Source organism: Chenopodium quinoa, unplaced genomic scaffold (assembly GCF_001683475.1).
Source record: "Chenopodium quinoa cultivar QQ74 unplaced genomic scaffold, ASM168347v1, whole genome shotgun sequence".
NCBI classification, from domain to species: domain Eukaryota; kingdom Viridiplantae; phylum Streptophyta; class Magnoliopsida; order Caryophyllales; family Amaranthaceae; genus Chenopodium; species Chenopodium quinoa.
Genome location: NW_018744582.1, coordinates 1,751,921 through 1,767,274, shown reverse-complemented (window position 1 = coordinate 1,767,274; position 15,354 = coordinate 1,751,921). Strand labels below are relative to the sequence as shown.

The 15,354-nt window shown below is 34.9% G+C and overlaps 2 protein-coding genes and 1 pseudogene across 2 annotated transcripts; 2 read left to right on the top strand and 1 right to left on the bottom strand.

Moving 5' to 3' along the window:
- Positions 1-3,523: 3,523 nt before the first annotated feature.
- LOC110699459 lies at positions 3,524-5,708 on the top strand. The gene is made up of 3 exons (XM_021876961.1): positions 3,524-3,670; positions 3,794-3,875; positions 5,065-5,708. The coding sequence occupies exons 2-3, from the start codon at positions 3,826-3,828 to the stop codon at positions 5,291-5,293; spliced, it is 279 nt and encodes a 92-aa protein (XP_021732653.1). The 5' UTR covers positions 3,524-3,670; positions 3,794-3,825; the 3' UTR covers positions 5,294-5,708.
- Positions 5,709-6,264: 556 nt separating this feature from the next.
- LOC110699458 lies at positions 6,265-7,604 on the bottom strand (annotated as a pseudogene).
- Positions 7,605-9,701: 2,097 nt separating this feature from the next.
- LOC110699275 (peptidyl-prolyl cis-trans isomerase CYP19-4-like) lies at positions 9,702-14,803 on the top strand. The gene is made up of 8 exons (XM_021876772.1): positions 9,702-9,948; positions 10,191-10,277; positions 10,430-10,508; positions 12,085-12,132; positions 12,242-12,265; positions 12,996-13,178; positions 13,560-13,635; positions 14,329-14,803. The coding sequence occupies exons 1-8, from the start codon at positions 9,871-9,873 to the stop codon at positions 14,474-14,476; spliced, it is 723 nt and encodes a 240-aa protein (XP_021732464.1). The 5' UTR covers positions 9,702-9,870; the 3' UTR covers positions 14,477-14,803.
- The last annotated feature ends 551 nt before the right edge of the window (positions 14,804-15,354 follow it).

Sequence of the window (15,354 nt, the reverse complement as noted above, 5' to 3'; positions counted from 1 at the left end):
CGGATTTTCCTTAAAATTGGAAGGTCGACATACATTAACTAGTGAGATTAGACGTTCAAGGATGGGTTAGGTTGGAGTGATAAGGACCCTTTGGAAGCATATATGCATTTTTTTTTACTATATGAATGGTATATGCATGGTGTGTGTTTGAATTTGATTTACATATATAATATATGTAGCAATTATACATTATTCATAATATGTTGCTATGTTTAGAGACAATTTACTAAATGGAGAAGGATCGTGGTTGGATGTATGGTAGACGTGATACATTAGAATTCTTTCATGGGGTTCAAGAGTTTTGCGAGAGGGCTTCATCTTATTAGCGCAGAATGGGTGTCGATTGCCTCTATTGTCCTTGTGTTGATTGTAATAATGTGAAGGTGGTCAATAGTGTTGAAATCATTAGAGATCATGTAATTTGTCGTAGGTTTAGGCTTAAATATCATGTGTGGATTTAGCACGGTGAAGGAGGAGAGTACAGTGGGGATGTTGATGGGAATGATGTGCATGATAGAAGCAATGAGATTCGTGTGGACGAGAAATACAGGAATAATGAATATATTATTGATAATGGTGATGAGGATGGATTTGAGGATGATCGGGTGGATGAGGTCGAGGATGAAGGGGTGGATGAGATGATGCGTGGTGTTGAAGGTGACGTGTTTGAGTCATTATCGGAGGCTTCTAAAGAGCCTTTGTATCCTGGGTGCAAAAAATACTCCAAACTATCAGCCGTGCTAACACTTTTTAATATCAAGTTGAAGCATGGGTCGACGGACAATAGTTTTACTTCTTTGTTGACCGCGTTAAGTGAGATGTTGCCTGACGGGAATGAAATTCCTAAGTCTTACTATTATGCAAAGAAGCTCATGTGTCCATTTGGTTTGGAGTATAAGAAGATACATGCATGTCCTAATGATTGTATTTTTTATCGAAATGAATATAAACAATTGGAGGAGTGTCCACGATGCAAGAAGTCGCGCTACAAGCGCATGAGTTGCAATGCTGGTACGAAGGGACCTCCTGCTAAGGTGTTGTGGTATCTTCCCATTATTCCAAGGTTTAAGCGTCTATTCTCAACACCAAAAGACGCTAAAAAACTTGAGGTGGCATGCAGAGGGAAGAAAGAAAAATAGAATGCTGAAGCATCCAGCCGACTCCCCGCAATGGAAGAACATTGATATGAAGTTTGGGAAATTTGGTGATGAAGTCAGAAATTTAAGGCTGGGGTTGTGCACGGACGGGATGAATCCATTTGGCACTCTTAGTACCCAACACAGCACATGGCCGATACTTTTAGTGATCTACAATTTGGCTCCTTGTTTGTGCATAAAACGTAAGTATGTAATGCTTTCACTGCTAATAGTAGTCATATAGGCCTTATTTGGGCCATTTAGGATCAAAATACGTCCTAAAACCCTTGAATTGCTCTTTTCATGTGATTTCAAGCCTTAGCAACGTATAACTAAGTAATATTGACATTTCATGAGAAAGAATGAGTTTATTTGATAAGAAATGTAGAAAATAGGCGAAGTAGCAGTCATATAGGCCTTATTTGGGCCATTTTGGATCAAAACGCGTCCTATGAATTGTTCTTTTCATGTGATTTCAAGCCTTAGCCGCGTATAACTAAGTAAAATTGACATGTTATGAGGGAGAATGAGTTGATTTGATAAGAATTGTAGGAAATAGGCATCCTAGTAGTCATATAGGCCTTATTTAAGCCATTTTGGATGAAAATGCGTCCTAAAACCCTTGAATTGTTCTTTTCATGTGATTTCAAGCCTTAGGTGCCTATAACTAAGTAATAATGACATGTTATGAGAAAGAATGAGTTCATTTGATAAGAAATGTAGGAAATAGGCATCCTAGTAGTCATATAGGCCTTATTTGAGCCCTTTTGGATCAAAATGCGTCCTAAAACCCTTGAATTGCTTTTTTCATGTGATTTCAAGCCTTAGTCGCTTATAACTAAGTAATATTGACATGTTTTGAAAAAAGAATGAGTTCATTTGATAAGAAATGTAGAAAATAGGCGAAGTAGTAGTCATACAGGCCTAAGTAATAAATTTTTGCCTAAGTGAACTTGTAAATGTTAATACTACAAAAGTGACCTTATATTAGGTAACACCAAATGGTAACACTTTCAAGGTTGTAAAGTTAATAGATATATAAGTAACATTCTTGTAACACTTTGGTTTTATATAGCACTTGGTTGTAACACTTTTATATTTGGTTTTTAATTTTTCTTATTCCAATTGCTTGATGAATATTTTGAAATTAATTACTAATTAAGATTGTCTATTGTTATATTAAGTTTTGTTTTTTTTTTAATCTAAATTCTAATCCAGATTTTCGAATTACGATTGCTGAAGACTTTTTTTTTTTTTTTTTCTTGACCGATTGTCGTTTTTTTCTTGACCGATTGTCGAAGACTTGAGGTAGGGTATTTTAGCAATTAGAGGTTAAAGTTTTAATTTGTTTTGTATTATATTCGATCTTAATGAAGGGTATTATACTAGAGAAGCTTGCAAGGGATTAAATGGGTTTTAATGAGTTGAAGGTAATGAATTGAATTGGTTTAAACTAATTGAAATTTTGAAAGATTGAAGTAATTTTGGGTTTAAAGAGTTTAAAGTTTTTGGATTAGATTTTTCAGATTAGCATTCAGATTATATGAATTAGCTGTATAGTTTAAAGCAATGATTAAGTAGTATAAATTGTTTGAGTGTATCTTCAGTAGATCATCCTCATTTGCTTCTTTTGTCTAATAGATTGAGTTGGGATCCGAGTTACCAACCTTATTGTTGTTTGTCCATTGACTCATTAAATGATTAAAATATGTTTTTTTCTGTGGTATGGAGGTTAAATCTAGTACAAGTTAACCACTGAGGGGATTGGCCACCTTAAGGCATACTCTGTTGATGACTTATTGTGTGGTAAAGAAAATAGATAGTCTCGTTCATTCTTCATTTATGTTTCTTATGCTATAGAATATTCTCACCCTATGTTACTAGGCCTCTTCATTCCTAGGTTTTGTCCTTGTTTTGTCCTTGTTAATTTGTCTCGTATTTATAGTTTTTGACAAATTACACATTAGTTCCTGTGTCTGTTAGAAGGTTTGGAATACATATCTTGATGTCCTACTTTCATTCAACATTTGGCAGTTTTCTCTTCATTTGCACTCCTATAATTATTGTTATAATTTTTTTATTCAATTAATTAAAGGAAATAAAGATTAGGGTTTTCCACCGGTAAAATATGATGGAAACCCCTTCGAAATTAACAATGGGGGCTAGAGTTTAGGAGAGAGAAGAGACAGAGGAGGCTAGGGTTTGTATTAATCACTTTCTCATATACTTTTATTACTTCACATTCTCCATCTTAAGTGACTAACAAAAGGGGACGGAGAGAGTATTATTTTTTAAGGTGAGGTGAACAGGACCTTACAATACTCTTCAACTCGGCTCATTCACAAATTACAACAATTTACGTAAGTTGAGTAGACCTGGACCCGATTTGAAATCAAAACTGATCTCACAAGTTGACTCTATTCTCGTACAATTGGTCACCGTCGCTCGGGTTCTCTTTTCTTTCCCGTCTTCTCTCTCACTCTCTTCCCTTTCCAAGAAAGAACCTTAACTCTGCTAATTCCGGTTCAATTTCAGTAAGTTCTCCCCTCTTCCTTCCCCTCTCTCCTCATCTGTTAAATTCTTGTAATTCTGTTATTCATTTACAATGTGGCCATTTTACCAATTTCATTGATCAATTAATTTTTAATATTAAACAGACAATTGATATATCGGTGCAAAATAGATCAAAATGGCTGGAAAAGAAGAAGTTAAGCATCTTGAGGAATGCTCTGTTTCGAAGTTTGTCTCTTTCCTTCAATCCCCTGAATTTTCTACTTAATGTAATGTGTTGGAATTTGACATTGTTTTTTTGGGGTTTTGCTGTCTTCATTTCATGGTTTTTTTTTTTTTTTTTCTTTCCCCTAATTGATCAAATTGCTTATTTTAAAGCATTTTTCTGCTGATTGTGAGATAAGTTATCGATCATTAATTCAGTTTGTCATGCTTAATTGAGACAATTATATTATATTTCTATTTTAATCATCCAGTATCCCCCCTCCCCACTAAAAGGAAAAAAAAAATTGAAAGGAAAGAGAAGAAATTTCTGGTTTTTTATTGCATTATGTTAATACAAGTGCTACAATCTAATTATTTATGTCAGTGGTAAGTTTACCTTGAATCAGATTATATGATATTGAATGATTCACGAACCCATGTCAGAGTTTTTGACTCTTGAACTTGGGTATGGTCACACGAGTACATGATGCTTAATTTTGGTCCAAAAACATGGAAATCTGTTGTGTATAGCTGAATTATCCTCACGTATAGTGCCAAAACCCAAATCTGGGTAACATAGACGGTAGTTAATGTTGTGCAACTCCTTGTGATCGATATCTCTTTTTCTTGTAGCTTCCTGGTTGCACCAACTCTATTTAAATTAATGTTTCAATTTGTGGGTGATGTTAATGGGGAAATAGCTGTCTGTGCAATGTTGAGATTCTTGAGACTAGAAGTATCAAAGGCACGGTTTTGAGTAAGTTACTTTTACTATACAGAGTACAGACTGCTTTCAAATTGTATAGCAGCAAAAAAGGAATATAGGATTATGAAACTGTTAGGATTGTGTACTACTATGCTTTACGCTATAGTACAAAACAAATTACTAAGATTTGTTAAACTAATCTAAAAGTATAGCTCTGGTATAATCGAGTTACCAGATGCCAATTTGCACATTTCGTTCATGTGTTCTTGGGGGGATAATCGAGTTAAATAAAACACTATTTCCAGCTTGTAATATCATAGGATCTTTTTGCTACTCTGAACCTCTTATATAAATAGCTTTTAAGTGATCAACCTTGATTTTGGCTTTGATATTTGGAAAGACATGTCTCACATATTTAGCTGTGGTGTTTGTTGTACCTACTATTTTCATCTTGATTATGTATCAGTTGTTCAAATGCAATATTCATTAGTTATGTTTTCCTTGCAGTGCCTTAGGAACATGGGTTTTTTCCGTATTGGGTGCTTTGGTAGCGATTCCTGTTGGAATAAAGAAGAAATCTCTTGCACCACTGGTATTCTTTGGAACGACAGGCACCATGCTGGACATTATAATGGGGATTAGTGCTTGTGAAAGAGAACATGCAGAGCGTCAAATGCAACTGTTGGAAGCACAAAATTCCGCTACTGATGCGTCAGTAGAGTCATTACCAGAATAAAAGCAACATTATATGGTAACTTGCTATCTTGATCAGACCAAAATTTTTCTTGTGTCAAAGTATGATAAACATGTATCTTATACATTGTTTCCTTTAGCACGGTGAAAATCTCAATTCCAAGATGATGAGCCTCCTGATTATAATGTCATGTTCTTGAAAAAATATTATTGAACATCCTACTCTACCTCATGTAGGTTATGTTTATGGTCTAACAAAATGTAGGTTATGTTTCTACCTACTTTTGCTGAAATCTGATTCTGTACTATATGATATTAGGGGATGGTATACAAAATAGTTCCTTAGAATAGTGAGCAGCAATTCAGATAGTAGTATTGAGTATTGACAAACCTCATTATTCATGTCAAACAAGATACTTAATAGAATAGTGAGCAGCAAGTAGTATTGACAAACCTTATTATTCGTGTCAAACGCGATACTTAATAGAATAGTGAGCAGCAAGCAGTATTGACAAAACCTCATTATTCATGTCAAACGCAATACTTGATATAATTGCTTAATTATGAAATCTATTCAAGAACGTGACAGCTAATTTTGGACGGAGGTATTAGTAGTTTAGTTGAAAGTTGAGGACTTTTGTTCTGAAACTTCTAATTTATACCCTCCAAAATGTAATGATTCACCACTAAAACAGGAAGAGTCACTCTGTCTTGCAATATTCTTGTAAGATCATCTTTCATCAGACTTTGTCTTTGATATGATAGGTACATTTGTCCATGACCCAAAGCTAGAGTAGAGAGGTAAGTAAAGAGATAGTTAAAAGGGTCACTTGACCCTAACATATAGATAGAATACATATTCTAAAGTACAACTCAAAATGATTCTTGAACACTTTATAGCTCTTAGCTGACTACATTATGCTCTAATACAGTATTAGATATCTCGAAGGCTAGAGGATAATTCTACCTGATTTTACAGATATTTCTGGTATGATTTACTGTAAACTTTAATTCTGCTTCCATCCAGGTTTAACTATCACTGTTAGACCTTAGACTATTTTGAAGTGAGCGACCTGGATGTTCTCAACTGGTAGCTTCTTGAAATTATTTTTCCTTTTGGTTGCGAAATAAACTCCCCAATTATATTCATTATACTTGGGGGGGGGGGTTTCGTCGTCAATTGTCTCTTCCAAAGGCTTTACCATGATGTAATGTGCTGGGTGGAAGAAGAATGGAATAGATAGCCTCTCCTTCTCTGAGTTTACCATCACCCTATGCTCCACACTCTCATATTTATCATTGCTCCAAACCTGCAACACACACACACACACACACACACACACACAATTAAGAAAAACAGTGCTCAAATTGGCCTTTATATACTATGTTAAAAGTGTTTGTCACCAACTTCTGAATTTTAGTTGTACATGTAGAGAACCCCAAGTTTATATTACAGCCTCATATATCCCGAAAGTGGGGTAATGCTTACCTGGACAATGTCACCCACATTAACGATAAAAGCACCAGGGTTGGGTCTAACACTGACCCATTCACCATCTGATTTCCGTCGGACTTGTAAACCACCAACGACATCTTGTGCCAGAATTGTCAAGGCGCCTGCATCTTTGTGTCGATTAAGGCCAAGAACCAGTTGAGGAGAAGGGCAGGACGGGTAGTAATTAAGTCGCACGAAGCTTGCATGATCCTTGAAATAGCCGTTCAGCCTATCTGCTGCAAGGCCTAAGCTTAAGGCTATCAGCTCCAGCAGCTTAAACGCGAGTTTTTCCAAATCCCTTGCATACTCTTGGGCATCCTCCTTGAACTCAGGAGGAGATTGTGGCCAGCAGTTAATCAGCTGCGTGGGTTTAAGATCATCAGGATCAACTGGAATATAGGAGGGGTCTTTAGCAGTAAAATCGAAGACTTGTTTCCAGTCTTAAACATTTCTGGTATGCTTGGAATCATAGTATCCGATTGGGTTGCCCTCATCTTGACCCACCTTCCTCTTTTCCTCTTGAGGTAAGGCGAAGAATTTCCTACCTGTGACCTCAAGTCTCTCAAGCTTCTCTAGTGGCACACCATGGTTGATCACTTGGAAGAATCCCCATTTCTCACAGGCATTGCCTATCTCAGCTATAAGAACTCCAATGTCCGTTAATATCACCACGATCATTTTCGTTGTGATTGTTTGAGGTAATGGGAGAAAGATCAATGATTGGGATTCCTTCAGCTTCAATTGTAAAGGGTTTAGGCCTTTGTTCAATGGGTTGAATGAATGCAGGATCAATTTCTGACATTGTAAGGGATGAGCTGAATAAAATTGAGGGTTGAGTATGAAATTGTTGGTTAATGCTTTATAGAGTTTATTTATACTGTTACATGTTCTCTATTTAGAGCATCTATATCCTGGACATTTGTGTGAAGATAATTGCTATGGTAATTTGGCTACAACGTTGGTCAAGTGACATGGTATTTATGCTTAATATGTGTAAAGCGAAAGCTGAAATTTTATGTTTTTTCGAAAATGCTATCGATTTTAGACTAGCACGTGAGCGAATAGAAATGATATACGTAGCGTAGTAAAAGAATTTTACTCCGTAATATTTTGGAAAATAGATACTTCTACTAAACATATATGGAAGCTTGTCAAAATTAGGTTTAAGGAATGTACCGTATTTCTCTAGGATGTTTAGGTTTATCGGCATTTTGGTAAATAAATTAATTTTATCTAGTTAACATCCATTGTGGAGCCCAAAGGCCTTGTTTTTATTGAAGAAGTTATTAATTGAACTCAACTTTTCCTTACAAAAAAAAATTAATAAATAACAAAAAATAACTCAACTTTTTTCTTACTAAACTCAACTGATTTTGCTTCAAAAAAAAAAAAACTCAACTGATTGATTTTGAATAAAGAACTAAGATTATATTTACTGTTATAAAATACATGAAATTAAAGGAAGAATAAAAGAAAGATGTAGGGAGTAATCTTCATTGTCCATATATCATCTTCATTAGGCCATACCCATACATATATATATATATATATATATATATAATATATATATATATATATATAAAATATAATATATATATATATATATATATATATATATATATATATATATATATATACATGTGAGTAGTAAGTAGTAACCTCTCAAAGAGAATGTAAAGTCATCATTATGTGAAGGATTAAAGAAGTAAAGACAAAAGGGGGTTACAAAGGAAGTAAAGGCCTAAGGGGATTACGAAGGAAAGTAATAAAACTAGGGAGTTATAAAGACATAATGGACATATATAACTCTATTTCATAACATTTACTAAACTTAACTACTAGTAATTTTTACTGAATACTAGCATGGACAAAATTACATAAAGAGGATAAGTCCTTATTTTATAGGTTGTTTTTACTTTGTAATTATTATTCGGAAAAAATCACTTTTAGATGTATAAATTTATAATGTAATAGCATAACCGGGCTCCACTTTTCATGAATCATTCATGGGATAAACTATTCCGGTTTGTTCATGGCATGAAGCTATGATTCATGAACTTAAATAGTAAAAAAGCACTTCTATATAAATAAAGTTATACTAATCGAACATATTATGTTAGTATGCTGTATGCATTAATGCTTTCAATTTGCAATACAAAGATTAGTTCTCCGGCTGCTGAATGTTATGGTACAAAATGATGATAGATTCCTAGGAGTGGTTACATTTAGAAATCCACTCACTATGACATATTTTAGCGATATTTAATTCTTGACCAAATAAAGCGTATTCGAAATAGAAATTTAAACTTTTTTAGAGTCATGAGTAAACTCTTGAATCCACTCACTGTGATGAGTTTATATTATCCTCGTGATACACAAATTTTTATATATGGTCGGAGTTATTCAGTCAAGGGTTATCTGATTAGTGTTTTGATATGTGTTAGCTTGTCGCACGGTGTGGTTGGCCACACAAAAAAACACTGCTCGTGATATGATTGATCTTGAAAATAAGCAAAATTTTGCCGATATCAACCACTACAAGCTTCCAAATATTGATCTTAAACATAAACTCTCATTATTTACTCTTTCTACTTTTTTACGCGTATCCAAGCAAACTTTCTACTATTCTACACGCATGAATCCACTGATCAATAACCCTGTTGTTCAAATATTCAAGGGAGAAATTGCAATAAACCAACCCAATAAACTTTTTAGGGAAGCAAATATCCACTCAAATTGATAGAGGCGTCAAATTCATATTTGGCCTATAAATAATCCGATTCAAATTTCAACTCGTATAAACATAAATCAAACTCGACCCACTTACCTAAATTGACATGTCTATTCAAACACGTGAAAAACATCCTAGACACCATTATACAAAATTACAAAACCTTAGAACTATACATAAAAACAACACGAAAGCGAATGTGACTAACCAATTAGCCAGGCAATCAACATGGGTAGAAAATCGGGCCGTATTAGTTACAGGTATTACTTATAGAAAACGGGCCTGGTCCAAAGAGTCCGGTAATCAGTGATCTTCTGATCTCAATCTCCCACCAAAAAAGGAAAGCTTTCTGAAGAACTTCCCTAAAACTGGAAATCGAAGTGAGCTCAGAAATATGGCGATTTCCAAACGGATCATATTTCCTGCTCTACTATGGCTTCTCGCTCTCTTCGGATTCTTACTTCTTATTCTGGTATTTCTCATTATCTTTGTTTCCAGATTTTTTGTATCTTTAATTTTATACTAAACTTTATAATTTCATGTTTTTTCAGCTTCAATCTCTCAATTTATTGGAGTTTTTCTTGATTTAATATGATGAATTTCATCCTGTTAAATCCAATTTCTGTTTGATTCAAGAAAATTTACAAAAAAATTGTAAATTTGTATACTTTTTTTTTTCATTTAATGCTACATTTTGGATTGAACTAATTGCAGAATCATTTAAGTGATCCTGGGTCACCTCAATTGCAAAAAACTAGCGATCCACTCGTAAGTAGTGAGCATTTAGGGACTGGTAATGAGGTGAGCTTATAGTTTGTGTTTGATTTGGTATCACCCTTTTGAGTTATTAGGTTTTTTTTTTTTTTTTTTATTTATTATTTTTTTTCCCCCCTGCAATTTTACATGTTATATGGTCAATTGGTGTTTATTTGATTGGAAAGTATGTGTTTTAGGGTAAGGCGTCGGATGGTGGACTGAAAGAAGTCACTCACCGTGTTTTCTTTGATGTCGAAATCGATGGGAAATTTGCTGGTATGTGCTGTTTTTAACATATACATTTGAGATTTGTTTGAATTCTTGATGAGGTTTTGAGGTGTTTTATGAGTAATGTGGCAGCTGGTAAATGAAAAAGAAAAAAGAGGTTTAGATTATTATTGCGTTAGAATGTTTACTCGTGATCAAAATAGCTAAGAAAGATATTTTGTTGGTAAGGTGTGGATTTTGTCTGCAAGTATTCGCTGAAAGTGTTGGTTTTTGCTAATAAACTAGCAATCTAGCATATAGTGTTATTATGTTGCAAAATAATTCACAATCCTGACAGTTCAATAGCATAGTTTTCTGTCACGGCCTGTATTTTTATTATACTTACTTTTGCGTGGTATGGTCAGCTTGAGGTATGTTAGCTATATGCAGGCTTAATAGGGAGGAGGCCTTTTTCATAAGACTTTAATTTATATAGGCATTTACACCTGTAAATTTGCTACAAAGTAAAAACAAGTAGCGAAAAGTCTAGCAAAATAATTGAATAAGCCAAATTTTACAGCAATCCCACTTAAACTATCAAATGTGGGCCTGTGGCCATTTTCCAGCACCAGGAACATCTTTTTCTTAATGAGATATCGATCGAATAGCCCTCAAAAGGAGCTATTTCAGCAATGATAGAGTTTTCTTAGAAAAGGTGTCATTATTCCTAAAATGATGCATCTAACCATGCCTTCACATGCTTTAATTGTGAAAATGACACAAGCGGAGTTCTCTTGTCTTCGCAAATCACAAGACTCTCAGCTTTGATCTAGAGTTGTCAAGTAAGATAGCTACGTCTTGCCCTTTGTCAATACTAATGCATGTATCCACATGCAAAGTTAATAATAAGTTATATGACTGGGACCTTGTCTCTGCAATAAGCCTCGATAAGGGTTTAATGCTCAATACACCGTACCTCCAAAATATTTGCATAAGATAGGAACATCTGCACTAGATGGCAGATTTAGTTATGCTTCAGACTTGTGCAATATGGGATTTTACCTAGCTGGAAGCATTAGTGACTGTTGAGTTTGAATTATTCAATGTAGACTTGGCAATTTCCTCCATTTTAACCAAGTATGGATGTTCTTTTCACCTGTTAATTGTTTCAGTTCTTCTGGATGGGGGATGGGTCATTGGTGGAGATAGGGGGAAGATGTAGGAGAAATAAAAGTTAAGCTCTTTCCAACATAACTTCAGTACTGTAAACTATGGAGTAATTAAATTGAACTCATCTTCCTTTTCCTAAGTTAATTTATGTTCTTTATATCCAATTGAAGGATTTAGTGTCTTCATAACATTTTAAAGCAACATAATATTGCTTTATTATTTGCTGGCTTAGAGACATAAGAGTTCATATGACAGTAACTGTCTAAAACTCTATCATGTATTGAAAAGGAATTGGCTGGGCTCTTCTAGATTTGCAAGATCAAGATGGCTCATTAAAGAATTCCATTGAGCACACATTTAGATTTCCTAAGAACAGTCCCAAATCAATAATCTCCACTGCTTTATATTATGGAACTATGTGATTGACAATTCCATTATGTGGAGGGAATCTGATTATTATTTGTGTATTTTTCAGGACGAATTGTTATGGGCCTCTTTGGAAAAACAGTCCCCAGAACTGTAGGTACAGTTTCTCAGTTCACTTTAATGCTCAATGTTTAATAACTTCACTGGAAAATCATTCAGTGTCGTTCTTTAAAACTTAACTGATGAGAAAATCTATTTTTTTGCAGAGAATTTTCGAGCGCTATGCACGGGTAGCCATGTAACTTTTGGTCCCTTTCTTTTAGTTTTGCCTCTATTCGTGGATTTGATTGCTGCAATGAGTATCCACAAATTTCCTGCTATATCTAATTTCCTTACTGTACTTCGTTTGAAGAGAATGATCTTCAAAAATATTTAGGCTTTGAGGCTAGTGTTCTTCTTTTTGCATGTTCTACCCAGATGATTAACGCGTCTTGTACATGGGTTTCTTGTGATTTATCCATTCGGCCATCCGAGCATGGATTATCTGAATCTATTACTCTTTAATTAAAAACATACAATTCTGCAGTCAAATAGTTGCTTTGTAAATTGTTTGGTGATCTGAGTGAATGTTGTTTTAGAAGCATATTTGTTATGACTTTACTAGTAATTAAAGAACCAAAAATATGGCAATGACTGAGAGTAATTGGCTGTATATTGTAATAAAATCCACATGCCATTGCCGCCTTTGCAGCTTCAGAATCCTTTTAGAAGTTTTACTTTTTGCCTCTACTCATCTTACTATTCAAGAATAATATGGAGAATCAACCATGTTTGACAACATATTCATGAAAGTTTGCATTTCTTGCTGGCATAAATGTTAGTGTGAGCTAAACTTTACAATATAGGTTATGGATTATATAAAACCAACTAGAGCTGAGGTGACTGACTGAAGTAGATCAGAATAGCTTTGTTCCAACATTGAATTTTTATGACTTATAAGTAGATCACTTTTTATTGCAGGGGAAAAAGGAATTGGAAACAGTGGGAAACCTCTGCACTTTAAAGGAAGCAAGTTTCACCGGATCATTCCAAGTTTTATGATTCAGGGTGGTGATTTCACTGTTGGTGATGGCCGCGGTGGAGAGTCTATATATGGTGAGAGGTTTGCAGATGAGAACTTCAAACTGAAACACACTAGTCCAGGTAGCATAAATTACCACACATTTTCATTTAATACTGGAGCTGTTTTTTGTGAGGGGCAACATGTTTATCTTAATTAATCTATATATTTGCTTTATGAGAATGCACCAGTGAAGCTAGCTTAAAATTTCGTTTGGCTAGCCTTTTACCTTTTCTTTTGTGCAAAACTTAGCCTTGGTGTGATTAATTGTTCAAGAGTTATCTTTCTGAGGAAGTGGGTATGCCATGGGCACATGCCTTGACAAACTAGCTCCACTGCTACTAAACCGTAATGCTTCTATTAATGATTATGGTATTATATTGCAAAAATATGATCTGCAATTGTTTGCATAGCGGTTATTCTCTCATAGTTGAAAAAATCTTATTGTTGCTTACTTTGGCCAGGACTTCTTTCAATGGCAAATGCTGGACCAGATACCAACGGATCACAGTTCTTTATTACAACTGTTAAAACAAACTGGTAAGTTGATAAGTATTGGTTTCTGTTATATGTAATTTGTTTATAAAACGGTGAGAGAGAGGGGCAGAGGGTGGAGGGCAGTTGGAATTGAGGCTCTCTTGTTCCTTTCTTTTAAAATTTCTTGTTTCTTCTTATCAAAATCCAGAACTTAGCTTGGCAACCATCCATAATACTTGGCGGTGTTGTGCATATCTAACTATTATTGCATATTTTTGGCTGTTCATATTTTTTGTGGATGCCACAACCCAGGTTCTGCCAAGTGGTCATCTGATTCACATTTTGTTAATTTTGCTATTAATTTAGTTCAATTAAGTTTATGAGTATTGGGAAAACAATATATTTACACAATGCTTTGATACTTAAACTAATTATGATATAAGAGTGGAAATTAATTTACAAAAAACGTTAACGTCTAGGAGCAGAATTTTGATGCCAAGTCCAAATCACCAAAAACCCAACCAAAATAGACTTTTGCCCTGGCACAGTAAACACCTGTCACATTGTGCTAAATTTGTCCCAAGCTGCATGTCGACATGATTTTCTTTCAGCTTTAGATGAGGTTGTGTTGGTTTGTGGAGCTTTTGGAGGAGATATTAGATTATTAGACAAGTGGGACTCAATTCTAATAAACCTTGAGTCCTTGATGCATGCTGAGGTTGTAATAATTTTTCCATTTGTGGTTGCACATTTGAGGTTGGACGGACGGCACGTTGTGTTTGGTGAAGTGTTGTCAGGAATGGATATTGTCCACAAGATTGAGGCGCGTGGTACACAAAATGGGATCCCAAGAGGCAAAGTTGTCATATCAAATTCCGGTGAAATAAAATCATCATCATCTTGAGTACAGAAGGCGTTGCACATCTTCACTCAATAGCCCTTGGAAGCTGGCACCAGTGAGATACAGCAGACTTTTGATATTTCTTGGACGAACATATACTAGCATCTTGTACAATGTTGACATTATTGTAATCCCAGCATAATATGCCACTATGCCACTTACCATATCAATATTTCTTTTTTTTTTGTTGCAACATCCTGCACTTTCAAATGTTTCAATACATTCTTCATTATTCTGAAAGCTATGCAGGAGATCATGTAATGGCATAAATACATTACTGTAAGCGGAGTCTTATAAAACTAGCATATTTCTTCATGACGGGTTGATTAAGTTGTTGCCTATTGGGGGTTGCTGGTCTAAGTTGATGATTAATGTAGGTGTTTGGCCAATTAGCTGTCGAAATCATTGATTATTCTTCTGTAACAAAGAAAAGTACTCCCAAATGGCCAAGTATTTAGGTAACCCATGGATGGGTGGGTATTCATAACTTATAAGGGTGTCCCAATACTCCCAAATGGTTTAGAGATACTCGACCATAAAGTGGTTGTTACGAGGTGCACCAACCTGGCTGCCAACGTTGCTAGAGACTGACAGAAACTCTAGAAAGATCAGCTTCTTTGGACTGCTAGAGTGCTAGTTCCCTGTGGGAATTAGTTGCACTGGGCCATGACAGTTTCATGTACTAGATTCGAGTCATTCAACTTCTTTTTTTTTTTTTTTTGACGGAAAAGAAGCTAGATTAGTTACTTAAATTGTTTAATTCATCTTGATGGGGAACATAACATGGTATTTTTCTTATCACCTATCATATCATATCAATAGGTAACAAATAAAAATGTAGATATCATATCACACATTTGCAGCATTTATGTAATTTTTTT

Bases quoted from the DNA above. Each gene is read 5' to 3' on its own strand.
- LOC110699459 (XM_021876961.1), top strand. From the start codon at position 3,826: ATGGCTGGAAAAGAAGAAGTTAAGCATCTTGAGGAATGCTCTGTTTCG. The intron at 3,876-5,064 runs GTTTGTCTCTTT...TTTTCCTTGCAG, and splicing joins GAGGAATGCTCTGTTTCGAA to TGCCTTAGGAACATGGGTTT.
- LOC110699275 (XM_021876772.1), top strand. From the start codon at position 9,871: ATGGCGATTTCCAAACGGATCATATTTCCTGCTCTACTATGGCTTCTC. The intron at 10,509-12,084 runs GTATGTGCTGTT...TGTATTTTTCAG, and splicing joins AATCGATGGGAAATTTGCTG to GACGAATTGTTATGGGCCTC. The intron at 12,266-12,995 runs GTAGCCATGTAA...TTTTTATTGCAG, and splicing joins TTTTCGAGCGCTATGCACGG to GGGAAAAAGGAATTGGAAAC.